Here is a 26708-nt window from a genome sequence, read left to right as displayed (position 1 = left end):
AGCAAGAGAATCAGTGACTGATGATCTCCAGCGCTGGTCAAATTTTTATTCAATTAGTTATACACCGGCGATATCCCACATGGTTGGGAAATGGAGGTAATAACCTCACTGGCTGTTGCGGTTATAGGCTGCTGTTTTCTATATTTCAATTTGTTTTAACATTATCTTATATCATTTTGTACAAAGTAGTAGTTGAAGCTCTTCCACATGTCCAAAATTCCACCTTTGAAGATAAACCGGGGTTCTCCACAGGCCACCAAACTCCACTGCAAGTTTCAGGTAAAATTATCCTTTACAAGAATAGTTTGATGCTACTTATATTAGTCAATGTATATATAGAGAAAGAAACTCACTGAAATATGACAGATGATATAACTACCATGGTCATTACGAATGGTCATAATCATGACAAACACCAAAGTATCCTCCATCTGTAAATATATTGAGAATGATTGTTCATTTTGAGGTTGTTCGTTCAAATTAGGGAAATATCTTATTCTTTTTAAACGTGTATATTCGTACGCTTCTCACCTATAAAGCGAGCATCTGTCTTATTTCACCCACATATTCTCGGTAACTCAGTGATAGAGCCTCGGGGCACGAATTCAGATCGCGTGAGGTTTGACATCTCTTTGTACTTTACGACCACAAGGGAAAAAGCTTCGAGCTATCATTTTGAGACAACCTTTAAAACCAAAAAATGTGCGAGGAACGACTGAATTGTTGTTAAAATAACTGACACTTCAACCTATTGGAATTGGAAAAGTGTCCGCAAGTGGAGCTTCCCGTTTGCCTATTCGAATAGGGTGGATGAAGACAGGAGACCATGACACACGTGACCATTACATGACACCGCAAATGTCATGTGGGACTCTTGTCAAACGAACGGACAACTTGGCTTTCCCATAGACAAATGGAGATTTGACAAACCTGATCCCCACTGTTCTGTTGTATGGTCATATTCAAAGGTCATATTTTTGTTGATTTTCAAATTAAAGATAGAGTTTATCTTTAAAAGTCAGTTATCATGCGAGAGAGTGAAAAAAGTGAAAAAGGCAAACGACCGAAAACAGGAAAACGTAGAAGTTCAAAAGGATCGGGTTTTACTTTTGTATAAGATTGGTTTAGAGCAGGGCACAAGTTTGCTACTAGTCGCAGAGTGAATTCGAAATGAAGAGGTAAACTCGATGAAACATTTTTCGAAAGCGAACCAAAGAACGTCAAGAATACAATTATAGTTGAGCCGCCTCAAAAATTGCTCTTCCTTTAGGTTTTAATAATATTCCTTATTTATTGTGCAAGACTATATCAGAAACGATGCAGCAAATCTCAAAAATGAAGTGTCTGAGGTACGAGATGTGATTGGCTCCAAGCGCGTCCCTGCCGCAGTGATGGTAAACCCTAAGGTTCAGGAAGCCGCGGTTGAAAAAGGAATCGAAGTGGCTGGAAAACTTGTGGACAAACAACTGCAGACAATTGATGATGCCCAGCGAAAGGCTGCGGATTTTCTAAAGAAGGAGGTTAGCACAAGTAACTCAGGGAAACAGCAAACAGTACCATTGGACTGAATCCACAACTTTTTGTTTAATTGTAATCCCCAAAAGTTCTATAATTGTGTCTTTACTTTTGAATGACAGCCCATTCGGGAATAGCCATTTAGGTTCCAGTAATAAACAATTTTGTTTCTCTTATTCCGACCATTCGGACTAGCCACCCGCATTTAGGCAACGAAGAAAAACAATACAGGAAGAAAAATTCTTTGAGTCTGAACATAACTGAAGAAGAAATATCAACGAAATAAGGCCTGAATTACCGCATTGTGTCTTTTAACTTGAATCCTCTCTTACGGTAATCAATTTAATAAATTTAACCGCCCTTGCCTAGCTCATGTTGTATAGCGCCAGACAGCCGTGCAGAAGGGTTAAAGCCAACACTCAGGCTCTTAAAATAACCGAAGGCAATGTGCTGTCTTAAACTTTCAATTCTTCTCGGTTAAAGAAGATAAGCCGTAGGCCCTGCCTCCTGCATTTTCCGCTATACTGGTTAGCAAGGGACGAACCCACACATTTCTCGCAAGGAACATAGCTCTCAGTGTTGTGGTCTGGGCTTGTCATTGTTTATACAGGCCCCTATTCAAACAAGCTTAAAGCTGAACTGGGCCAGCCTGTTTAAATATCGTAAATACGTACATGAAATTGGAACAGAACAGCAATAAATTCAATATAAACCATATACCATTTTCATATGGACAATCAATTGCTCAACGAGAAATTCTAGAAAACTTCTTAACCTTTCTTCTGACTCAGCAACTTGACAGCTTTTCAATGTTAGTCCTGATTGGTGATTATAAGAAATTAACAAAAAAAACCTTAAGAAATAACTGATTTATGTTTCCATTGATAGATCAAACTTGACATCACTCCAGACAAAGGATGGGAAAGTGAGGATATGTTTCTCCCTCCTGGATATCACATCGATGCAAGTATCTCAGGGGGAGAAGAGTCGCCCAAAGAAGGAGGAGAAACTCCTTATGTGTTTCCTGCGGGCCTTGGAACGGCACTAATGAACGGTTGCTGGGGATCTGGGTACAAAGAAACTGATCCTTGTTATTCGGCAAAATGGAAGTCGAGTATTTGTCAGGTAAATGAACACCCTGCTTCATGAACAGTATTTGACTATAAACAAGTAGGAATATAAATATATGCTTCCAACTCTGCCCTTAGATTCGTTCCTCTCAGGAGCAAATTATATTGACTACCATCCAATTTTTTTTTTTTTTTTTTGTAAAAGGTTTAATTTTTTATAAACTGCAGTGTTATATAAGGATTTCCAGCCCTAAGAAAAGTCGTATCAATACACGTGAAAAAATACGACAATATTTCACGTGTGTTTAAAATAGCCAATCAGTTGCGGACAGGTCACTCGTCTTTCGCGCTACTCCATCATGCAAAGCCTTAACCTTAAAGTGTGGAGTGTGGCTGCTAAAACACTGAAAAATCCACATCGCCTACAGATAGTGACGTTCAAAACTTCCTAGAGAGGGAAGAAAACCAAAATACGAAAAGAAAAACCGTGAGTTTCGTACTTAGTGGCTTTAATTTGGTAGTTGCATTTCTCGCGGCTGAGGACGAAAGAGACAACTAGATGATATATCCCCAGCCGAATTTGGCCGTGTACCTGAAAAGATTTCTTCTGTCGGGGAGGAAAAAGTTCATAACTGAGAATTTTGTGAATTGAAATTACGCACATTGTTTGTTTTCGTAATGATTCAACGCATTTTTCATCTGAAGCCTTATCGCCAACGCACTTTACAACTTTTTTCATTCATTAAGTTGACTTTTCTTGTCAGTGAAGGGCTTTTATGCTTATAGAATAACCCAATAAGACATGGGGTAGATATGGAATTTCTCTTCGAGTATTCAACGCGATATCTCACTCGTGAGCTATCATGTTAAACACTCGAAGAGAAATTGTATTGTATTGTACTATTTGTATAAGTTCAGTTCTCACCGTAATTAAGATTGTTCCATTCTTGAAGTAAATTTTTAACGATTTACGATTCGTAATGCTGACTGGGACAGAACATGATCGATGGTGCAGCGTTTATGGGAGTTGGTTTTGACGGGAGAGGAAAATACAGCCCAGAATCCAGAAAAATCAGCATCGTTCAAAGAAACTGCGCAAACAAAGCCACGTAAGTTTGCTAAATGTTTGAAACACCGAGCACCGTGGTTTAACAAAATGCCAGAAATTTCATTATTAAAGAATTGTCACAATTCTTTACAGATGCTTATGATCAGAACCGCACCGTTTATTTTTATTCCTACCACTAGCCGTCTGCTGAAAGTTTTTCACTATGGACCTAGTTAAGCCCAGCCTGCCTCGAGTCACATAGCACTAATTATCGGAGGATCGACGAGTATGGCTGTGTCATTCAGTGATTAATATTATCTTTCACTATTTCATATCTTTTGGACAGGGCATCACCGGATTGATGAAAGTGTTTCTCCTTATTTCTCTCGAGATCGCTGGCAGTTGATTGTTTCAGACATTACATATTGCAGCTATTACTTCCCACATTTCCATCACCTTTGCCGCAATTTTTCTGATCCATCGAAATTATATTTCATCCGTATCAATTTACCTTTGATTATATTAAGAAATGAATTGAATAGGTATTAATTGAGTCATCGTGCTCAGGTTCAATTTCACTTCTATTTTAGGTACGATGGCCTGGATGTTCCGGATACCATGAACGTTCACGGTATCTATGACACGTCCGCCTCGTTAATGACGTTTGAAAGTCGCGAGGAATATCGGAAGCACATTCAACAACAGGCAGGCGTATCTGGCTCGTACTACGGTTTCTCTGCAGGAGTGAAAGAAGCCTGGGGAGAGTCCACAGCAACCGCTCGCCAGAAGTACTTGGCAATGATGGACGTTGATGTTGACAGGTAATTGTCAGTTGAAGACAACGTTAGGGAGCGGGAACTTAACTTAGCCATGGGAACGAAGGTGATGATGATATTCGTGTCATGGTAGGTAACGCTATGGGTGATGGGTATCATAATGGTACTTCCTTTTATTATGATGTAATGATTGTTTTGCATTTCCAACTCAACCAACTCATTTAACTTGGGTAATGTCGGGATATTTGTGTATAACAAACACGTAATTTAATTTTTCTTCGCAGATATGAAATATTTCTGGATGAGGTTAAGCCACAAGATCTTAGCATGTCATTTCTACGAGAATTCATGAACTTACCAACTTCCTACTTCTCGGCAGGAGGACCTCTTAAATATCGTTAAGTATCATACCTTGACACGTAGAGGAGATGTCGATCCTAAGCTCATCGTCAAAAAATGTGTAACCTGACTTTGATCAACATGTTATTAGGTAATATTTTTTTACGCCGAAGGTCCAGAAAATAATAAGTTTTCAATTAGGTTGTTTTTCTCTATTTATGCCCTTGGAGGTAGTCTTGGAGCTCTCCGCTTCAGCTTCTTTTTGAAAACTGAGTTTCAAATCTGCATCAATTACATTAACGTATCTTTGGTTTTCTAGAAAACTTTATTCAACGCTGGGGAACACATTTTGTCAAATCTGCAAAGTTTGGCGGCCAGTTGGAGATACGCAAAACGATGGATGCTGAAGAGGCTAAAAGCAGAAAGGAATTTGAAATTCAAATGGAAATGGAGTTTAAGAATTTGTTTGCAAGTGTTGGCGCCGGTGCTTCTTTCGAGACAGGTGAGAGCAGCAGGAAACAGACAAAGACCACATCAACTTCAGTGGTGGCCCAAGGAGGCAGCCAGCATATTGCGTCCATTTTATCGGACGTGTACTCGCCAACTTTTAAAACAGAATTCAAAGAATGGCTCAAGACAATTCCAGACTATCCGAAGGCCTTCCGTTTCCAAATAGGATCTATCACTGACCTCCTCGATTTTAGGGCTAATGATTTATTCCAAGATGATTCGGTAGATTGGGGTTGTGAAGGAAATGCTGCGCACTTACAGACGGAAGAGAAAGGAGGCAAAACCATAAAATATTACGAAGTAGAAGATGATCATGGAACGAGGCGATATTATTGTGAGTTTGACAGTCGCCAAGCAGTGGAAAATGCTGTACAAAGACGAAGGTTGAGCTTGAAAAGGGCAATTGAGATATACATGGAAGAGGTATTATAATTTGGTTTATAATTCATCCAATAATTTTGCTCGTGCGAGACTGGTCTAAACTCATCACGCGATCGAATATGCCCCAACTAAAACCGGGGAGTATCCGAGGATATACCCCAAGTGATATTACCACATTTTGAAACCATACGTCTATTACGATAAAAACGTTCATTTTAGAGTCAATTCAAGATAAGAGAGCGTCTAGTTATTGTTACAGAAAAGGAAGATGTTTGTTTGTTCATGAAGTTATATCACAGAGCACTGAAAAGTAAACGTACCACAGGCAGTAAAAAGTTTCATCCACGCGTTGCAAAATATCTGAAAGATAATAAACGAAATAAAGCCTCTTTTTGGCGTAAAAATATGCTAGAATATCTGTTCCTCCAAACTCAAAGTTTCCTCAAGCTTCGCTCTCGGATAGCTGTTCGCATCTCGGAACAGAGAACGTCCGCGGACAAATATCGATGCATATTTTCGCGCCAAATAGAGGCTATCGATGGTATATTCTTCTTATTCTTAAATGGGTATCTATTTGACGTAATGATAAACGTCCTAATTGGAAAATGATTGATTCAAGTCTGATAAGATCTTGAAATTTTGACCAGGTTACAAGAACAGGAACGATAGGAATGACTGTTGGATAGCAAACTATATAGGTATTACTTGTCGTTGAAATGAATCTGATCTTCTTTTATTTAAGGGTGCAATGTCTATCTCCGACATCGAGTTGAATGCCTGTACACCACATAGCGACCAAACATTCAAGGATAATCACCAGAGTCCTTTTTTAACTACCCGTGAGCCTCTAAGTTGGGCGGATATTATTAAAGACAGCACAGTTTTGAAGGTTTCCTTTGACATGGTAGATGATCTACCCAATGCTCAACGTTCAACTTTCAACATTGGTCATAATATGACCCGCCTTGTAAAATTCTATGAAAAGAAATGGTATACAAGTGATAACGATGGTTCCTTTCATCTGTACGGTGCATACGGTAACAGGAACACCAACAATGTTTCTCTGAGAAAAATTTCTATTTTTGGTCTTGTGCTAACGTTTAATGAAGTCGATAACAGCCTTGTTCTGGATCCCAGCGATTTTAAGGTATCGAAAAGGTTCTTTCCCACTTTAGCGGAAGACATGGTTGGAACTCAGTTAGCCCGTGTGTACATATCATCTACAAGTTCGGACAAACGATCTACATCAAGGCAGCCTTCAAGGGCAACCCAACTATGTCAAGAGAAATGGTCAAATGCACTCCGATTTGACCCCACGGACACCGAGGGTAAATGCTTGCACTTTACTGCATCAACAGCAGGAACATTATTTGTTATATTTGCAGCTCTGCCCAAGGAACCAGAGTCGCGTTATTTGGTGGAAATTTCTCCTGAAGGGGTGTCTATTTATAAGGTAAAACTAGCAACAAAAATGCAGTATTAGCCCTTAATACGTTAATACAAACATAATTATGTAGAATACTACCGCAACTTTGTTGTTTAAATAGCATCAAAATAAATTTCAAACTTACGGTTTGGATCGAATCACAATCATTGAAATTAGTACTGTTTCAAAAGTTTAAGAAAACAATAGCGCTCGCAAATGTAACTCTTGAAATGTTAATCTATGTGAAAAAATCATGGCAATAATGCTGCATCCGTGCTTTCAATTTGGTTGCAAGCGACCAAAGTACTATGCTCCCTTTGATTAAAGGAAATAAGTAGTTTTGGCTGAGTCTAGAATATTAAAACACATATCTGATTGTAGGAAAAAACCAGAATCGGGCCTAGATGATGAGTTCTTGCACATTTTAAATCAGTTCGAAAAAGCGGTCCTCGTTGTCTCCTTAATCATAGAACGCCTTAAGTTTTATCAATCTTTCCAAAATATGTAACTTATTAGAATTTGACTAATTTCGTCCGTAAATCGCCTCGTTTCTTCAATTATCTGGTCAACGGTGTCTTTATTTCTTAGGGTACATTTTTAAAGAAATCAACCACGAACGCCAACGCTCGAGCACTTGGATATGCCTCCCTTTATCAGTCGTACTTTGTTTGCATCACGGAATCAGAAGAGAGCACCCTCATTGAATATGGAAAGAGTCTAGGGACATCTGAGAGTGGGGATATCTATCTGATTTTTGTTGACAGCGGGGATCACCTAAATGCTCGTTTCTACGCGTTTGGCAATGACCAGAATCCTGCCAAGGTGATGGATGTTCATATCGGGTCTCGCCATTTGACGAAAGCAGAATGTAAAGGAGAAACAGTCAAAGATTTGGAGACAAACCTTTGCGTTCAGAAGTGTCATAAGGATTGCGATCCCTTGGCTGGTGAGACCTATAATCAAACGTGGAAAGTTGTTTTAGATCTTCTTGGAAATATTCTCTATTGTTCCAGCTATTTTTTCCTCTCCATCGTACTGAGATTCAGTTTATCTGTCGATATACTTTTAGATGGACGAATTCAAATACGGTTTATCAATTTTCATTAATTCTGGATTAGATTACAATTTGCCTGACGTGAGAAACTGTACAAAAAAAACATGCATTCAAGCTAGTAAATAGTTTATTGCGGGGTCTGCTTGCTAATCAGTGTTCGTACCGTTAGACCTGAAACGAAAGAAAGAAGGTAAAAGAAACGTGCTTGCAGCACGCTTCTACTCTAAGTACCTCTGTATAGTGATCATCATATGACCCATCTAGCATAAAAGAAAGGTTTTTGTTGTAGTAATCTCTTTGGTTTTTGTCTCGTGTGCGTCCGTCTATCACGTCCTGCGGGTGGAAACAAATTTTCAAAATTTTCAATAGTCATCGGTCATATGGTAAAAAGCTTATTAACTGAGTTTGATCGGGCTAGACGGATTAAATTTTGACTCTCGATCTTGATGCAAGAACCTCACTGCGCTGAGTCCGAACATCATGACTTCGAGCCAAATTTTTTCCCGTCCAGCCCTCACAATCAGTCAATAAGTATATAATAAGAACCCAAAATGTCCTCGATACCTGCACAAGGAGACTTGCTTTTGCAATTGAGTCCACAATCCGATTTTGCTACGTTAAGTGCCATTATTATACTTCAAGCAAGTGGTTACCACCCACATCCCCTGAACTGAATGATGATCTGTTAGTAGAGAGTTTACATGTTATAACACTTGTTGGATATCTTAACAAATGACAAAGCTCCCTCATGTGGTTGCAGGTTGCGAGTTACCTGATAGCGCCCAATTTCCTAATGGGTGTAAAGCTTGTAGAACTGCTCTGGACGTGGAGAGAAATAAATGCATACCCGCATGTCCAGACAACAAAATGCTAACAAAAGACAAGAAATGCGTTCGTAAGTAACTGATTATTTTCCATTAAAAGCGTATGCTGTCATAAAACATGACATCCTCTTTTTAATTAAATTACATAAGATACGTATTGAGTCAGATACTTTCTTCGTTCTCTTTTTTTTTTAATATAGGATAGGCTTTTTCCTTTTGGTTCAAGATATCGAGATTAAAATTGGAGGAAGCTGACCTCCTACACTCATAATGGTTCGCAAAGAGGATTTAAGAATGTAGGACTTTACTGCACCCGATGTTGGGATCTTTGTGACTGAAACACGCTCAATAATACAACTAGATAAGGCAGAATTCGAGACCTCCTAGGTTGCAGAGAAAAGCACCTCTGTTTTTATCTGCGTTCAAAATCTCCTGAAGCAATCCCCTTTTTTTTGTTCCATTGAGTTGGTAAACCGAAATTTCATTTAGCGAAAATCTAATGATAATTTACTAACAGTGCTCTTTTATTGAAAATTACGCAGCCACGTTTGACGTTAAAGGCACGCTTGTGTTTGACAACCTGCCATTCCTACCAGAAGTTACAATTTGCCACTGGATGAAGCTTGACAAAAACTTTGTGAGACGACCAGGCTACTTCCATAAATTTTATGGAGGGAGTCGGAGCTCAATATTATCATTTATTAAGCCGCTTGGTGACGGAGGGATTCTTTTCAGGATGGAAATCAGTCCAGATGGAAAGAAACCAGTAGATCGTCAACGGTAAAGAATAACTAAACATACATTAATGAAAGTTGATATCCATTATTTTCGCATGCGTGTGGCAAAAGAAAACTCAATTGTACGATGTTTTCCGGATTTTTCTCAAGATTTTGGCTTTAGGACTAGAGTATCTCGTTTACGATTCAGTGCAGTGACTCTAATTTAAGAATGAAGCTTCTGTAGAACACCGAAAACCATGTTTCACTAATTTTCACGTATTTTTCAAATGCAGATTGAACTTAAGTCAGTTGGAGGACTTGCACTGGCATCAATTTTGTGTGACTTGGTCTGGTTTTACAGGAGTAATCCAATATTATTTCGACGGAAAGAACATTTTATCAGCGATCAACCGACAAAGAGGTGAACTCCAAGGAGGGGGATCACTAGAGGTTGGTGACACGAGGATGAGGATCACAGGCTTCGATGTGTGGGATCGAGTTCTAACTAGACAAGAAATCGCTCAGAATCTAAAAAAGTGCGACGCTGGTAAAGGGAATGTTGTGCAGTGGCATCAAGCTTTTAAATACTTTAGGAAAAACAAAAAAATGTACTCCATTCCTTCGGCTTGTGAACCCCCTAGTTCAAACTGACTAAAGCCCAAACTTATGTCACTGAAAATTCCCCTTGCAAACGTCTTTATTTTAAACGATGACGATAAATTATTGATTTCAGAAGTAATCCAACATTTTGACACGATTCATATCTGAACGAAAGTAAAAATGCTGAGCATAAGCCAAACCAAGTGTATCGATCGAAAAAGCATTTATTATCGAAATCTTTATTGTAAAGTTTATTTCAATGATATTGTTCTCCACAGTAGAAAGAATCAAAACTATTTCAAAAAGGCCTCATCTTTAAAGTTGAGCCACGGTTGTTCTAGAAGAAGACAACAAATAAAAATAAAGGGAACTTAGAATAAAGCACTCTAGGCGTGTTTCTTATTTGCATACCGGTCGGGCCATATACAAGACCAACAAGTCCCTTAAATCATTTTACTGAGTGTTCTTAGAGAGTCTCAATGGGGTGATGGCTTTGATGGCTAACGGCAAAAAATTTGGCCATTTTACGGCTAAAGGTTAACATCTTTCCTTTCTGATTAAAGAAAACATTTTTACCGTTAAATTTTTTTACAACTGCCGGTTAAAATTTGACAATTTTTACACTGAACGGTTCATGTTTTTCAGCCGTACAATGGCTAACGGTTGACCCCATTGAGACCATCTTCTTAAGCCAAAATCTTTATTGATCCTTATTGAACCTTTATTGGTCCTTATTGAACCTTTGGTCATCTTGGAGCTATGAACTGAATTTAATCCTGATCGAATTTTTACAGGCAATTGAGAAAAATAGTATAAATGTCTGCTATTTAAGTAAGTGTTATCTACCATTTGCTATCGGCTCTGAGTCGCTTTTTATCACAGAGATCGGGACAAGCCTCGTGTGCAGAGTCTACTTGATGTTGTCCTCAAAGCATTCTTGATTGAAAAGCAAAGAAGCTTTAATAACTGACCTGAGAAAAAGATCTAATCCTTTGTGACAGTTCTGTTATGACCACAACACAATTGTTGAATAGCATGTTATGAAGAACTTGGAGCGCATTGACAGATCGACACAGATCTTTGTTTTCTTGTACAAATCGATACACCTTCCGGGCTGAAGCAAATTTCAGCTTTCAGTTAATCAATTCCTCGAAAATTAATTTGCTTTTAAAATTGAAAAATGAGCTAAAGTTTTTTTTATCGTCGCCTTCGTCTTCTTTTCTTAATATGTAATGCTATCCAAATATTATATACATACTCACTTTATCATTTTTTACACCACTTGAAAATGCTTATTAGAAGTTTTTGTTGAAAGGCCTTCCTCCTTTGTAGCCAACCTCTCGTGGTTAATCAATCCTTCCAATGTAAATATTTTGCACCATGTTAGTTTTAATTTATAGAAATACACGAATAATGACTTCATTGATAATTAGTAGAGAGCAGTTGCTGTCGCACCGCGTTCAGTTAAAGATCATTTGCGAAGAGCGGATCTGACTTTCAAGATGCCATGGAGAAATTTTATTTCATTTTAATTGCTCTGGGTGCAACAATATGCACAGGTAAATTTAGTTTTTCTATCCTTCTTTTTTTTTTGTTTTTGTATAACCAAATCCTCAAGGCCGTTCTCTTATTGCACAGTACCAGCATTTTTTCTTGTTTCAGAAACTTCTGCGCACGAAAGTTTCACTTGCTCCTTTTCTTAAATCAACCGTCAGGATGACTTAAATTTTGATTGAAGATATCAGCATCTTACAGTGAAAATTGTACTTTTCAAAGTCAATGTTTTCTGATGGAAGTCTGTGCCTAGATATTCATATTTATATTGCAACGGAAAACGAACAGAAACCGTCTTAGCAACCATCATCTAATTCCAGTCCAAGCGTAATTATTGTTGGCTGTTGCGTAACTGAGATCACATCACATTGATTTTTTTTTTGCCGTTCTTGTAGAAAGTCGCTATCCATTGACCATGATTTCTAAGAGTATCTGTTACTGACTTTTGAATAATACTAATAAAATCTATACCACAAACCTACCTGCTTTTCAATCTTGTGATGCCACTACATCGACTGCTCTTCCAAGTACAGATTCGCGTCTACGTTTGGCTGCACTGAGAAACTGAACTGCTCTGAGCAAATTATGCGAGACTAATCGCAAATTACTAAGTGCGATGGGAATAAGGCTATGTGATTTCACCCGAAAGGGAAGTGGTTAATATAATTCTAATGTCTTTTTATAATTAAATAATTGTTTTTTTGTTGTTGTGGTAGTTTTTGTTGTTGTTGTTGTTGTTATTTTTTTTTTTTTCATGCTGTTAATCCAATTTTTACTTTATTGCAAACAAAATGTTTCAGTCTAACATATCATTTGCCGGTGGCTAAAAATAACACCATGTTTGTTCAGAATCTTGATCAGTCTTTACTTGTCACATTCACTAGCTTTAAAATTCCCTATAACTCCTTAATTTTGGGGGGCTAGCTTTTCCGTTCCTTTTGACGTTTCCATTAAAAGTAAACAATGATGTGCACTTGATTTATTTCAGTTCTAAGTAAATGTGCCCGAGTCAAGGCATGTTAAAACGCTGAAATTCGTTTAGTTTCGCCCGATTTTTTCTCATTCCCTTTTTTTTATTATTTTTATTTTTTTCTCCTACCGAACTCTTGTCAAAAGAGCAGTTCTACTCATTACGAGGTTACCGTAATCCCTGACAACGAACACTAGTTCAGTGTATGTTTGAGAGGTGCAGGTTTTATGTGTTGATTGATTTTTGAGTTAATATTATTTGTTTCGTTTAGTTATTGATATTTTTTCTTGGATGAAAATTCCCTACAGTTCTGTAGGTCCTCCAATCCACTGGCCAAAGAGTCTGAAGGACTCGAATTTAAGCGCAAAAAACAAAACTCGAAAGCCAGCTTAATGTCATTACTTTTAATTAATACTGTATAATGACAAGTTTATCAAAACAAAATCTTTTCTGCCAAGATTGTAAAAATTCAAACTTTACATCTAAGAGTGCTCTAAGCTCCTCCCTTATAGTTGATTGTTTGATTTTTTGAACGTAATGTTAAAGAGAAAAGCTAAACCTCTAACAATGAGGCTCTAATGCATTTCTCTTTTGAAGCTTATTCCTTCAAGTGTTCCATTTGTGCTTCAAAGAGAGTCGGGGATTCTTACTCCATCGATCAATGCAAAAAGGACCAAACCGAGGTTGACTGTCCTACCAATTACACCTGTAGCAAGATGCACGACAAGATGGAAGACAATAATGAAGTGGAGACTAGAGGATGCCTCCAGAAGATGGAGTGCGATCTTATGAAGAACTTGTCCACAAATGATGACATGAAGAAAATAATGAAGATCAAAGAATGCGCTGTGGCTTGTTGTGTCAGTGACAAAGACACACCCTGTAACAGTGGCTTCGCTGCTTCTGGTCACTTGATGATGTCGGTGATAATGATGATGCTTGTAGTTTTGTCGAGCAACTTGATCTGAGTGCCGAGGTTTTCTGCTGTTTCATATTTTATTATTAAACGCTCTTTTAGATGAATGTATCCACTTTTGTAGACAGTATCGTAATCGCCGAAAGTATTTCACAAATGATGGACCTCAAAAATGCCTTTTTAAAGTTGGACCGACCTTATAAACCTCTTTTTCTCATTTTGGTGTTAAGTTTTCTCTGCCTTGAAACAAAATTAATTTTGTCATTTGACACTGTTTCAGAAGCAATCAGGACAGTGGAATGGAAGTGAGGGCCAATGATAATAGTATTTCTTCGTGATACCCTTGATTGAAGAACAGCATCTCAAAGCCAAATAAAAGATAGAATGGAAAGGTCAATAAATTAAAATCAGTAGCGGTAAGTGTCTGTTCATTGATTTCTCATGTCTCAGTCATTCTATTAAAAAAAAAACATTTTTAGTTGGCTGTTTGACTTTATTGAAATCACTCGTCAAGCATCTGACTGGTGTTAATCATTAAATTCACATTGCATATCATGTAAAACTTTGCTATCACCGAACCAGTTGATAAGTCCTTGTGTTGACCCTTTTACCGATTCAGGGTACTCATCTCTTACGTGACTATTGTTCTTATGGCGCTTACTTAAGAGAAAATGTCACTCATTCTGTCATCTCACTTACGCATCAAGAAAAACCAACGAGCAGATTGGTAAAATGGCATAAATAGTCGCCCGCCAGAGCCACCCAAATTACGCACACGCCTTCGTTGTCAAGGAAAGGTTGTCGCAAAGAGCCATGGTGGAATTTCAGTTTGCTGTTTTTTCTTTCTGCTGGGCCATTTGCTTGGGTAAGTGAAGGCTAACCTCTCTTCCTTACTAGAGCAGTCAGATAATGTATTGTAAGGAAATTTACTTAAATGTATGGACTTTCGTGTAGCAATTGCTGTGTTAATACACTTCCCTAACCAACTCTCGTTGGTGAATTGACCAACTTAAACTTGTTTTCCGACATTGCTTTTAAATAATATGGTCGATATAACCATGAATCAATCTCTTGGTTAATTCAAGGGCCTTACCTTCGTTATCTTTAAGTTCCTGAGCCACGATAGAACTACTTTGAAAAAGTATCCCTCGATTTCGAGAAAAGACTCGTAAACAGCGCTACATGATAGACATTTGCGAGCTTTCACTGAGGATGAAGCCCTACTTTGAAAGGATGTGAACATAGAAACCCCCAGGAATCCTTATACTTATTGCTGTGTCAAAGCGATCCTTCGTCTAAACAAGCCAAGATACGTACAACCAATCAGTCAATCACATTTTTTTAAGTGTCTAAAACTTCTAGTCAGCCCGGAGGCCGACTAATCGGGGACACTCCCAATAAAATTACAGATAAATTAAGTTAAGTTAAGTTACGTTGAAATTAGTTATCACTAGTTAAAATATATATACATGTCTAGAATTCCATTTATATTATAAAATACGGACTAAAATATAATAATTTCTACCTATACAACTATATACAAACTCTAAATATGTCTAAAATTCTAAACACACTTCGGACAATTCCCTGTACAGATGTAATATGAAACTAGGTTCGTGAGGTCTTTTCTGTGGATGTTTGAGAAGAATGATGTCAGAGTTAGCATTTGTCTGTCGCTATGTCCAAGTTTTGACCACATATATGGTCCGAGATATCCTAGAGAATGTTTGCCATAATGGACAGAAAAGATTCTGGAGATATGAACATCTGAGTTCCTGAGGTTGTACCCAGATGGAATGCCCCTGAATAAATCTACTATGTTCGAAGGCAGCAGCCTGTGTTTGACTTTGCACATGAAAATGGCGATATCTTGCAGTCGCATGTTGTATAGATAGTACAAATTGGCACGTTTCAGTAAGTCTTCGTATGCGAGGTTCCAGTTAAAAAAACCGCCCTAAGTCCCCTATCATTTACTAGTTCTAATTTCTTTTTGTCCGTTGCTTACTGTGGAAAAGGCCCAACAATTATAGATTAAAGGTTATCGCTTATAATAGGAAAAAATGTGTAGAGAGGAAAACAATTTTTATAAAACCTATGTTTCCGGGAAAAGCGTATGATGCGATCGATCTTTCTCTCAAGTACATGAAAGATTTTTGCGATCAAATTACTCCATTTCTCGGAAAATCTTGAGTCGTTCTCATAAAACAGTAATTTCAACCTTATTCAGGTTGGCGGGTGGATTTGGCCTGATTTTATTTCCCGGCTACCTATGACAGTATCATGAAATACAAATGGCTCCCTGGGATTTATTCGTCGCGAAGTTCTAGGAAAACATCACGCTGCGTTGTCCCTCAAATTGGCGAGCTATGGCAGGTAATGATAAATACGTTTCGAATAATTTTATAGTAATTGCCACTGGTAGAGTCCATTTTAATCATTAAATTCACATTGCATATCATGTAAAACTTTGCTTTCACTGAACCAGTTAATTGGTCTTTGTGTTGTTCCTCTTTTGATATGGGGTAGTCATCTCTCACGTGACTATTGTTGTCATGGCACTTACCTAAAAAGGAAATGTCATTCATGCGCATCAATTCAAGAAAAACCAACGAGCAGATAGTGAAACGTTGTTACAAAATCGCCCACCAGAGCCACCCAAATTACGCACACGCCTTCGTTGACAAGGTTGTCGCAAAGAGCCATGGTGAGATTTCAGTTCGCTGTTTTTACTTTCTGCACGGCCATTTGCTTGGGTAAGAAAGATTCACCTCCCTTCATTACAAGAGCAGTCAGATCATGTATTATAAGTAAATCATTACTTAAATGTATGTACTTTCGTGTAGCAATTGCTGCGCTAGTGCACTTCCCTAACCAACTCTCGTTGGTGAATTGACCTTCTTGAATTTACTTTCCGACATTGCTTTTAAATGATATAGTTGATATAGTCATGAGTCAATTCCTCGGTTAATTTAAGGGTCTTACCTCTCTTCGTTATCTTCATAGTGCACAATAGAGCTACTTCGAAAAAGCATCCCTTGATTTCGAGAAAAGGCCCAGCGACACATTAAAGGCATTTGCGAGCTTTCACTGAGTATGACGCCCTACTTTGAAAGGATGTAAGGAATCCTCATACTAATTGCTGTGTCAAAGCGATCCTTCGTCTGAACAAGCCAAAACACATACCGCGGAAAAGGCCCAACAATTAAAGATTTGACGTTATCGCTTGTAACAGAAAAGAGTGTGGTCTTGTTGGATTCTTGCTTTTTTGTGTAGTCTAGGTCAACCGACTTTTAATTTCCAAAATACTAGCCGTATTTGAACAAATACGCAGAGAGAAAGACAATTTTTATAGAACCTATGTTTCCGAGAAAAGCGTTTACTTCGTGGTCAAGCCCTGGGGCCGATCGTGCAAAATTGCATGATGACTTTGACCTTTTCGGAAATGCTCGGTGTAGCATGTAAACATTCTAAGCCAATCACATGGCGAGTTTTAGCTCCGAACTATCAAACGTGCCCTCGGGAGCCCGATCCGAAAATTATTCGCGTACGATTTCAGTCTGCGATAATGGCGTCCAATGCGAAACGCTAGAGATACGGCGTAGCTAAGGCTTTAGAGGTGATTTTTGACGATGGAAGTGAGCATGGTGGTATCTCTAGTGGTGAAAATCCTAGCGAAGAATCGAGGTAAGTAATCTGTAAACATTCTTGCGATATTTAAATGCGTGACGCATGTGGTGTTGAAACATTTACTTTTACTTTTCGCGCACGAATCCTTGTTTTTTGCCTTAAGACAAATCGGTAAATGTTTATTTGCGAGTGAAAAGCAACATATATTGTGATCAAACATGATTTTTGAGCGACAGAGATAATAATCTTCAATGGAATGTTAGAACGCAACGACCTAAATCATCAGCCGATGACAGATCGAATGACGCAGTGTGCGTCCGAACTAAGCAGGGCGTGAAATTAACTTTTTTTTCTGATAGCCACTTGGCTCCTAACTTCTTCAAAGTGGTAGCCAATTCAAAAAAAGTTGGTCGCCATTTTCAAAGACAAACAAAATCTTTCTTTACGCTGTCAGCGTTCTAGATAGACCCTCCAAAATTAGGTTTGGGAAAAGGTCTTTAACCTGCTACAAAGTGGACACTAGGATGTATGATATACAACGTTCGGGCTCACCTAAATCCAAGATGGCGTCTAGTTATCGATCGAGATGCATGTGCTACGTTTTGGAAACAAACTTAACGAGGAAGTTTACCGCGGATTTATCTTTGCAAATTTATGTAATTCACTGTATCTCTTAGTAAGGTTATGATGAAACGTTGTAGTCGCCAATTTGGCGACTAACTTTCAGGATTTGGTCGCCAAAGTGAAAAATTTAGTCGCAATGGCGCCTGTATTAGGCGCAATTTCACGCCCTGCTAAGTCAAATAAAATCTTTTATTTTTAAACGGTAGTTGAATATATATCGACCTGTACATTATCTTATATGTTTTGCATGTTTTTTAGATGTGGTTCTACTTGTTACATGCTGAAACTTCACAAAACAAACAAATTATGCTCAAGGCTTTTGATTGGTTGATTATCTCATTTGTCCCTGTTTCAAGGCAAAATTTCAGAAGTCAAACAAAGAAATATAGTTCCAATGATTGCATTGTAGACTTCAAGAGGGATTAGTAAATTTGGGCTTGGGGTGATGACAAGATAAGGTCAGACTAATTAGTCTGTATGTCAATCTTCAAACAAACAACTATAGTTCCAATGTTTGCACTGTAGACTTCAAGAGGGATTAGTAAATTTGGGCATTTCACTTCTGAATTGTTTACTCTTGAAAATACTGGTGGTGCATTGCAAGTGAAAGGCTTTTGATATATGTTGTGCTTTATGTATTTTGAGGTTGATTATCTCATTGTTCCCTGTTTCAAGGCAAAATTTCAGAAGTCAAACAAAGAAATATAGTTCCAATGATTGCATTGTAGACTTCAAGAGGGATTAGTAAATTTGGGCTTGGGGTGATGACAAGATAAGGTCAGACTAATTAGTCAATCTTCAAACAAACAACTATAGTTCCAATGTTTGCACTGTAGACTACAAGAGGGATTAGTAAATTTGGGCATTTCACTTCTGATTTGTTTGCTCTTGAAAATACTGGTGGTGCATTGCAAGTGAAAGGCTTTTGATATATGTTGTGCTTTATGTATTTTGAGGTTGATTATCTCATTGTTCCCTGTTTCAAGGCAAAATTTCAGAAGTCAAACAAAGAAATATAGTTCCAGTGATTGCATTGTAGACTTCAAGAGGGATTAGTAAATTTGGGCTTGGGGTGATGACAAGATAAGGTCAGACTAATTAGTCAATCTTCAAACAAACAACTATAGTTCCAATGTTTGCACTGTAGACTACAAGAGGGATTAGTAAATTTGGGCATTTCACTTCTGAATTGTTTACTCTTGAAAATACTGGTGGTGCATTGCAAGTGAAAGGCTTTTGATATATGTTGTGCTTTATGTATTTTGAGGTTGATTATCTCATTGTTCCCTGTTTCAAGGCAAAATTTCAGAGGTCAAACAAAGAAATATAGTTCCAGTGATTGCATTGTAGACATCAAGAGGGATTAGTAAATTTGGGCTTGGGGTGATGACAAGATAAGGTCAGACTAATTAGTCAATCTTCAAACAAACAACTATAGTTCCAATGTTTGCACTGTAGACTTCAAGAGGGATTAGTAAATTTGGGCATTTCACTTCTGAATTGTTTACTCTTGAAAATACTGGTGGTGCATTGCAAGTGAAAGGCTTTTGATATATGTTGTGCTTTATGTATTTTGAGGTTGATTATCTCATTTTTCCCTGTTTCAAGGCAAAATTTCAGAGGTCAAACAAAGAAATATAGTTCCAGTGATTGCATTGTAGACTTCAAGAGGGATTAGTAAATTTGGGCTTGGGGTGATGACAAGATAAGGTCAGACTAATTAGTCAATCTTCAAACAAAGAACTATAGTTCCAATGTTTGCACTGTAGACTTCAAGAGGGATTAGTAAATTTGGGCATTTCACTTCTGAATTGTTTACTCTTGAAAATACTGGTGGTGCATTGCAAGTGAAAGGCTTTTGATATATGTTGTGCTTTATGTATTTTGAGGTTTATTATCTCATTTTTCCCTGTTTCAAGGCAAAATTTCAGAGGTCAAACAAAGAAATATAGTTCCAATGATTGCATTGTAGACTTCAAGAGGGATTAGTAAATTTGGGCTTGGGGTGATGACAAGATAAGGTCAGACTAATTAGTCAATCTTCAAACAAACAACTATAGTTCCAATGTTTGCACTGTAGACTTCAAGAGGGATTAGTAAATTTGGGCATTTCACTTCTGAATTGTTTACTCTTGAAAATACTGGTGGTGCATTGCAAGTGAAAGGCTTTTGATATATGTTGTGCTTTATGTATTTTGAGGTTGATTATCTCATTTTTCCCTGTTTCAAGGCAAAATTTCAGAAGTCAAACAAAGAAATATAGTTTCAGTGATTGCATTGTAGGCATCAAGAGGGATTAGTAAATTTGGGCTTGGGGTGATGACAAGATAAGGTCAGACTAATTAGTCAATCTTCAAACAAAGAACTATAGTTCCAATGTTTGCACTGTAGACTGCAAGAGGGATTAGTAAATTTGGGCATTTCACTTCTGAATTGTTTGCTCTTGAAAATACTGGTGGTGCATTGCAAGTGAAAGGCTTTTGATATATGTTGTGCTTTATGTATTTTGAGGTTGATTATCTCATTGTTCCCTGTTTCAAGGCAAAATTTCAGAGGTCAAACAAAGAAATATAGTTCCAGTGATTGCATTGTAGACTTCAAGAGGGATTAGTAAATTTGGGCTTGGGGTGATGACAAGATAAGGTCAGACTAATAAGTCAATCTTCAAACAAACAACTATAGTTCCAATGTTTGCACTGTAGACTTCAAGAGGGATTAGTAAATTTGGGCATTTCACTTCTGAATTGTTTACTCTTGAAAATACTGGTGGTGCATTGCAAGTGAAAGGCTTTTGATATATGTTGTGCTTTATGTATTTTGAGGTTGATTATCTCATTTTTCCCTGTTTCAAGGCAAAATTTCAGAAGTCAAACAAAGAAATATAGTTCCAGTGATTGCATTGTAGACTTCAAGAGGGATTAGTAAATTTGGGCTTGGGGTGATGACAAAATAAGGTCAGACTAATTAGTCAATCTTCAAACAAACAACTATAGTTCCAATGTTTGCACTGTAGACTTCAAGAGGGATTAGTAAATTTGGGCATTTCACTTCTGAATTGTTTACTCTTGAAAATACTGGTGGTGCATTGCAAGTGAAAGGCTTTTGATATATGTTGTGCTTTATGTATTTTGAGGTTGATTATCTCATTTTTCCCTGTTTCAAGGCAAAATTTCAGAGGTCAAACAAAGAAATATAGTTCCAGTGATTGCATTGTAGACTTCAAGAGGGATTAGTAAATTTGGGCTTGGGGTGATGACAAGATAAGGTCAGACTAATTAGTCAATCTTCAAACAAACAACTATAGTTCCAATGTTTGCACTGTAGACTTCAAGAGGGATTAGTAAATTTGGGCATTTCACTTCTGAATTGTTTACTCTTGAAAATACTGGTGGTGCATTGCAAGTGAAAGGCTTTTGATATATGTTGTGCTTTATGTATTTTGAGGTTGATTATCTCATTTGTCCCTGTTTCAGGGCAAAATTTCAGAAGTCAAACAAAGAAATATAGTTCCAATGATTGCACTGTAGACTTCAAGAGGGATTAGTAAATTTGGTTTGGGGTGATGATGACTAATTAGTCAGTGTGTCAATCAGTGTTCACTAAATATGTGTAACACATCTCAGATTTGTTATTTTCCAACCATTTTTTTATGGAGATGTTGCCCATATAACAAGGAACCTCTTTAGTTAATTTTTGCCTCATTACTTTGTATTATTTGGGTATCACTTAATTCACAGTTTAAATTTTGATGATATTTTATGCTAATTAATGTTAGTTTGAAAGCATTCAATGAGGTTGTTTCCTTTTTCTTGGAGAGGAAACATGCATTTCAGGAAATCTCATTTACTGCTGTTTCAAGTGAGCTATAGCTCACTTCCCTTGTGTAAATACTTGGTGAGGAATAAATTTTTCAATAATCTGGGTCAATTTTTATGGTTTTGGGGTACAGTTTGGAAAAAAATTCTAATTCATTCCGTATTTGTTCTTTTTCAGCCAGAGTCTCTGGATGTCTTGCCCATAAGATAAGGAATATTTTATCTAAGCAGTGTTTCCTTTTAACTCCAATCCATTCAGGCCCAGGCTGTTTCAAAGTCAAAAGTTGTACAATAATTTATACAAATTGTATGCCATTTTCTTAGCATGATTTAAAATCCATGGATTTTTGGAGGCAAAATATATTTTTTCTGAAAAGCTAATTTTGTCCTCTTTCAAATGAGATATAGCACTAATCACTAGTGTAAATACTGTTGACAAAAAAAAAAAAGAAAAGAAAAAAGGTTACCATCATTTGTCATTTTTTTTTAAGTCTACAATAAAGAGTTAATGCAATCGATCTTTCTCTCACGTACATGAAAGGTTTTTTCGGTCAAATTACTCAATTTCTCGGAAAATCTTGAGTCGTTCTCCAAAAAAACAGATACCTTATTCAGGTCGACGGGTAGATTTGGCTTGATGTTATTTTCCTTCCTATCTACGGCGGTAAAATGAAATATAAATAGCTCCCCGAAATTTATTCGTCGCCAAGTTCCAGGAAAACATCGCGCCGTGTTGTCCCTCAAATTGAAGAGCTATGGCAGGTTATGATAAATACGTTCCAAATAATTCCATAGCAATTGCCATTGGGAAAGTCCATTGTCTTGGAATTCAGTTATAACGTGAGCTGGTATGATAATCGAATGTTTTTTTTTTCCTCTTTGATAAAGAAATCTTACTATCGTCTTACATTTCTCCTTGAGTCTCCATGAGTCAATCCCTTGGTTAATTCAAGGGTCTCACCTCTCTTGGTCATCTTCCTAATGCATAATAGAGCTACTTCGATTTCGAGAAAAGGCCCGTAAACAGCGCCACATTAAAGACATTTGCGAGCTTATACTGAGTATGAAGCCCAACTTTGAAAGGATGTAAACACAATAACCCCCGGTAATCCTTATACTAATTGCTGTATCAAAGCGATCCTTCGTCGGAACAAGCCAAGATACGTACTGCGGAAAAGGCCCAACAATTATAGATTTGAGGTTATCGCTTGTAACAGAATATAAGTGTGGTCTTATTGGATTCTTGCTTTTTTGTGTAGTCTAGGTCAACCGAATTTTACTTCCCTGACTACCTTATTTAAACAAATACGCAGAGAGAAAGACAATTTCTATAGTAACTATGTTTCCGAGAAAAGCGTTTAATGCAATCGATCTTTCTTTCAAGGATATGAAAGGTTTTTCGGTCAAATTACTCGGAAAATCCTAAGTCGCTCTCCAAAAAAAAAAAGACAGATATCTACCTTATCCAGGTGGATGGGTAGATTTGGCTTGATTTTATTTTCCTTCCTATCTACGTCGGTAAAATGAAATACAAATGGCTCCCCGAAATTTATTCGTCGCGAAGTTCCAGGAAAACATCGCGCCGTGTTGTCCCTCAAATTGACGCGCTATGGCAGGTTAGGATAAATACGTTTCGAATAGTTTTACTGTAATTGTCATTGGTAGAGTCCATTGCCCTGTAATTCAGTTTTAACGTGAGCTGATATGATAATCGAATATTTCATTTTTCCTCTTCGTTAAAGAAATCTTACAATCGTCTTACATTTCTCCTCGGCAAGACTATAACCATTGCCGAAGACAAACACAAATGGAACTTTTTAAGACTTTTAGAGCGTTGATGATGAAAAAGTTTCCCCTTTTGAAATTTCACTTTTTTGACGCTGAACTATCGCGCTGAGAATAACAAGAGACTTTCCTCTCCTTTATGTCAACACTCTCCTAACGACAGATGCATGGTTGACACTGTCACAGTACATTTCTGATTGATCTTGTTACGCAACGCCTTTTCCTGGTTGAAGAGAGAACGCATTACGTGACGTGCCAAACCAACAACAGCTCCGATGGAGATCAAGTATGTCTTATCAATGATTCCTCTTTTACTTTCACAGGCTCCAGTTTCAAATGCTACAAATGCATGCGTGAATCAAATAATGACACAGAATATACCACGGAACAGTGCTTGAAAGATCAGACAATTATGGACTGCATCAACAGAGATGTGGCAGATCCCACCGAGTACGCATGCGTTAGGATGCACAGCGTGAGTGATGATGGTGAAGAGTATGAGATGAGAGCTTGCTATGTCAAAAGCATTTGTGAGGAGCAAAAGAAAAAATGCGAGGATAAAGCCAACTTAAAGGCGTTGGGAGTAAAAGAGTGCACCATCACTTGCTGTGTCAGTGATAGTGACACACCCTGTAACGGTGGCTTCTCCGTCTTCATTAACTCTACTACAATGATGATGATGATGATGTTGGCTGTTTTGTGTACTTTGAAGCTGTTTTAGCCATACACTCGCCATAGAGGTCAACTTTGAGTGCTTTATTGGCCAATCAAATGTCTGAATAATTGCTTTTGATTTTGAAGTCAAAGTAAAATAAACTGATTCATGTGTTTAGCTAGATAGTTTTGTTAAATGTTATCATTTGTTACATGATATTTTCTTGAGAATGAATTTATTGCAGAAGAGAAATCCATTGCTACCTAGACTGATTATGACTGTTTCGTTGATTGATATTTAATCCGTTTATTAACATTTGCTTGTTTGATTAGCCGCGTGATTAACAATCGATGGCGTAAAAGTTAAGTAACTTGATCATTCTGTTAGGACACGTTTTAAGTAATGCGAAATCAGAGACAAAGGTTATAAGCGTTTTGTACCTTACGGACGTTACGTTGAACGTCGCTAACCTGTAGAGTATTATTGTTCGATCTGCTGACCCGTTTTGCTGACCTGTTATTGAATTACGTTTGATTAGATATCGCCACAGAAGTAAGTAATTTGTTTTGTAACCGATTGAATTGAGAATTGTTAGTTCCCGTGCAATTTCATGAATCGCTCGCATTAGATTAGGTTTCTCAACAATTTTGTATCTTTCTTATAGATCGAATAAAACAATATAAAGATTATACGATTCCGTATCCAATCATTCGTCCGAAAATCATTTTCCCTTGGAACAATGACGGTACAGTAAAGCTATTGAGATTGATTGACACGAAAGTTTTATTCATTATCAGTACTCGAGTATAAACTAGACCCTGTGAGCAGGGTAACTGGGATACCTGGATGGTACTGGATCCGTGGAATCAAGTGTAGTGATACTACGTGTGTCGGACTAGTCTACTGAAATAGTGAGCTCAAGTCTGGCCAAGGGCATACACCTGTCCCAAAACATAGGCATGCTATGCATGCAAGAGTTATTTTTTGTAGGGTGGGTGGATTACTTGAAACATTGTAAGTGGTCTACATTCTTACAAAAGGAAAGAAGATTATTAACGCGGGAAAGAATGAAAATGTCGAATAACCTCACACACAGGTATTTTGTGCTAGGTTATGTGTGTTGTGCGAATAAATGTAACCAAAAATAAACTGTGTTGGTGCCACGGATACCTGTTAGTACAAAATGTGGACAGCAGACTGCAGACCGGATACAAAATATAGACTGCAGAGTGGGTACAAAATGCAGACTGAGAATCTGCAGAGTTTTTACGTCTGGTATATAATAACATGTCATCTTACAGCTTACCGAGCGTCACGCAATCGCTTTTCCGCGATCAGCCTTCACGATTATTTGCACTATTGTGGAAAATTCCTGGCCCATTTCTTGATGAAAATCGATCGTAATATAATTTCAAGCCTTCAACATAGTTGGTTGGTGTAATGTCTGTACAGATTTTACCAATATAATAAAAGTAGATGACGTGAATAATAGTGATGGTAAAGCAAGCTTAAAACGGCAACAATCGCCAGAAACTACAACGGATACTCAGGGTATGAGTAAGTTTTATTGATTTTACGAGAAAAATCTTCATATTTCGAAATATTTATCGTTGTAAATCGACCATATTTCGTTCCCTATACTATTCCTTATAACGTGTTCAAATTTTCAACGGTTCCTAGCATAACTTACTCTGAGTCACACAACGCGTAACGCGTTCGTGAATTAATCGTTGGCTCTTTCTCGAGACGTGACCTTGGGTTGCCTGTGACAAGACAATTGCGTAAACAATACTTAACACTAGACCCTGTGAGCAGGGTAACTGGGATACCTGGATGGTACTGGAACCTTGGAATCAAGTGTAGTGATACTACGGGTGTCGGACTAGTATACTGTACACAAAAAACACGGGATTTTGGATCATGTATTCATTAAAAAGAATATCCATACAACTACAATGGAAAAAACATAAGATTCATCTTTCTGATCGTGAAATTAATACCATTCGCACTGTTATCGTACCTACGTTCCCTGGCATCAAGTGAATCCAACATGGCGTCTTTCTTCACAAGCAGTTTGCATCCATTTGAATTTTGTTCTTCAGTCTCACGGTAGTAGTGTTGTTCAATAGATTGCATCATAGAGTATATGCAGTTTGGTTTCAGATTTCAGATTTTGCTTTTTACAACGAGTTAACGTTTTCAACTAAGACATTGGCATACTTAGCATACAAGACATACAAGGCATTCAATGCTTTCATGGCTTTCAAGCGTTCACGATTCAGTCCGTTCCAAAATTACCGCTCAATAACATCTTTTTGTGTGGATTGGCCGCGAACAATACGACTTGTGTATGCGTCTATAAGTATTTTGAGCGTTTGCGCCATAATACTCCAGATGATCGTAAAACGACTGACAAAAGAGTTTTATGGGCAAAAATCTATGTTCGTCATGTGACCCGGCCCTGTCCGTGCATGACAACGTCAATCATCATCAAGATAAC

The 26708-nt window shown here is 37.7% G+C and overlaps 2 protein-coding genes across 3 annotated transcripts; both read left to right on the top strand.

Annotated features, from left to right (window-relative positions):
• Nucleotides 1-207: 207 nt before the first annotated feature.
• Nucleotides 208-13754, top strand: LOC131775993 (uncharacterized). The gene is made up of 14 exons (XM_066163135.1): nucleotides 208-279; nucleotides 999-1140; nucleotides 1303-1520; nucleotides 2404-2640; nucleotides 3582-3694; nucleotides 4224-4454; nucleotides 4694-4806; nucleotides 5068-5681; nucleotides 6382-7092; nucleotides 7654-8011; nucleotides 8880-9014; nucleotides 9486-9723; nucleotides 9956-10209; nucleotides 13384-13754. Exons 1-14 carry the CDS (start codon nucleotides 208-210, stop codon nucleotides 13752-13754), a joined length of 3807 nt encoding a protein of 1268 aa, XP_066019232.1.
• A 2556-nt stretch (nucleotides 13755-16310) lies between these two features.
• LOC131775966 (uncharacterized) lies at nucleotides 16311-24902 on the top strand. Of its 2 annotated transcripts, none has more exons than XR_010716609.1 (2): nucleotides 16311-16455; nucleotides 23877-24902. XR_010716609.1 is itself a non-coding variant. In XM_059092092.2 (2 exons), exons 1-2 carry the CDS (start codon nucleotides 17332-17334, stop codon nucleotides 24272-24274), a joined length of 453 nt encoding a protein of 150 aa, XP_058948075.1. In that variant the 5' UTR covers nucleotides 16772-17331; the 3' UTR covers nucleotides 24275-24902. The 2 variants fall into 2 exon arrangements, 1 of the variants encoding a protein (XP_058948075.1); XM_059092092.2 differs by lacking the exon at nucleotides 16311-16455 and adding an exon at nucleotides 16772-17386.
• Nucleotides 24903-26708: the final 1806 nt, after the last annotated feature.

Source organism: Pocillopora verrucosa, chromosome 1, assembly GCF_036669915.1.
Source record: "Pocillopora verrucosa isolate sample1 chromosome 1, ASM3666991v2, whole genome shotgun sequence".
Classification (NCBI taxonomy): domain Eukaryota; kingdom Metazoa; phylum Cnidaria; class Anthozoa; order Scleractinia; family Pocilloporidae; genus Pocillopora; species Pocillopora verrucosa.
The sequence above is the reverse complement of the archived record's forward strand: the minus strand, read 5'-3'. Positions and strand labels throughout refer to the sequence as shown.

Coding starts and splice junctions, on each gene's coding strand:
- LOC131775966 (XM_059092092.2), top strand. CDS start 17,332: ATGGAAGTGAGCATGGTGGTATCTCTAGTGGTGAAAATCCTAGCGAAG. Junction 17,387..23,876: donor AATCCTAGCGAAGAATCGAG/GTAAGTAATCTG, acceptor TTACTTTCACAG/GCTCCAGTTTCAAATGCTAC.
- LOC131775993 (XM_066163135.1), top strand. CDS start 208: ATGTCCAAAATTCCACCTTTGAAGATAAACCGGGGTTCTCCACAGGCC. Junction 1,141..1,302: donor TGGTTTAGAGCAGGGCACAA/GTTTGCTACTAG, acceptor TTATTGTGCAAG/ACTATATCAGAAACGATGCA. Junction 9,724..9,955: donor AAACCAGTAGATCGTCAACG/GTAAAGAATAAC, acceptor TTTCAAATGCAG/ATTGAACTTAAGTCAGTTGG.